At 45.4% G+C, this 471-nt stretch overlaps 2 protein-coding genes across 2 annotated transcripts in view; one reads left to right on the forward strand and one right to left on the reverse strand.

Annotated features, from left to right (window-relative positions):
* LOC119588128 (secretin receptor-like) overlaps positions 1–365 on the reverse strand; it is a gene marked incomplete in the record, with an annotated part of 160,037 nt that extends 159,672 nt beyond the window's left edge. Inside the window, 1 exon segment of the mRNA XM_037936835.1 lies at positions 116–365.
* LOC119588129 (adhesive plaque matrix protein-like) overlaps positions 197–471 on the forward strand; it is a 4,041-nt gene continuing 3,766 nt past the window's right edge. Inside the window, exon 1 of the mRNA XM_037936836.1 lies at positions 197–383. Coding sequence (XP_037792764.1) covers positions 197–383 — 187 coding nt within the window. The remainder of the gene's footprint in view (positions 384–471) is intronic.

A 471-nucleotide genomic window follows, 5' to 3' on the forward strand; every position in this document is an offset into this window, starting at 1 on the left:
TAAACCCTGCCACTTAAAAAAACAACAACTAAATTTCAAGTATCTCTCGTTATCCACCAGTTCACAGTTTAAAAAAATAAGAAATAGAAATCCTTAACACACTGTAAACTCCCACCAACACAACACAGCGAGTGAGGGATTCGGGGCCTCGGAGCAGCGTCGACCCGGCCGGCGCGAGGTAAGGCAGCCGAGTAGCATGGTGGCTGCCTCCGACACCCCTTATATATATACTGTCGGCGTCGGTGCCTGCGTGCTCTGGGGGACTGGTTGCAGGACTGTGGTGTTGGATCGAGGTTTTGTGCTCGATGTTGATACAGTAATATCTTGGATTCCGGACTTCAAAGACGCCGTAAAAAACAAGTTTCCAAAGGGTATTTTGCAAGGTATTGCATTTCGTGTCAATGAGGAAGAATATCCGTCAATCTCCCTACAGATAGATAAACAGACTGATTGATATAGATATATACAATC

This window comes from Penaeus monodon, chromosome 23 (genome assembly GCF_015228065.2).
Source record: "Penaeus monodon isolate SGIC_2016 chromosome 23, NSTDA_Pmon_1, whole genome shotgun sequence".
In the NCBI taxonomy this organism is placed as follows: Eukaryota; Metazoa; Arthropoda; class Malacostraca; order Decapoda; family Penaeidae; genus Penaeus; species Penaeus monodon.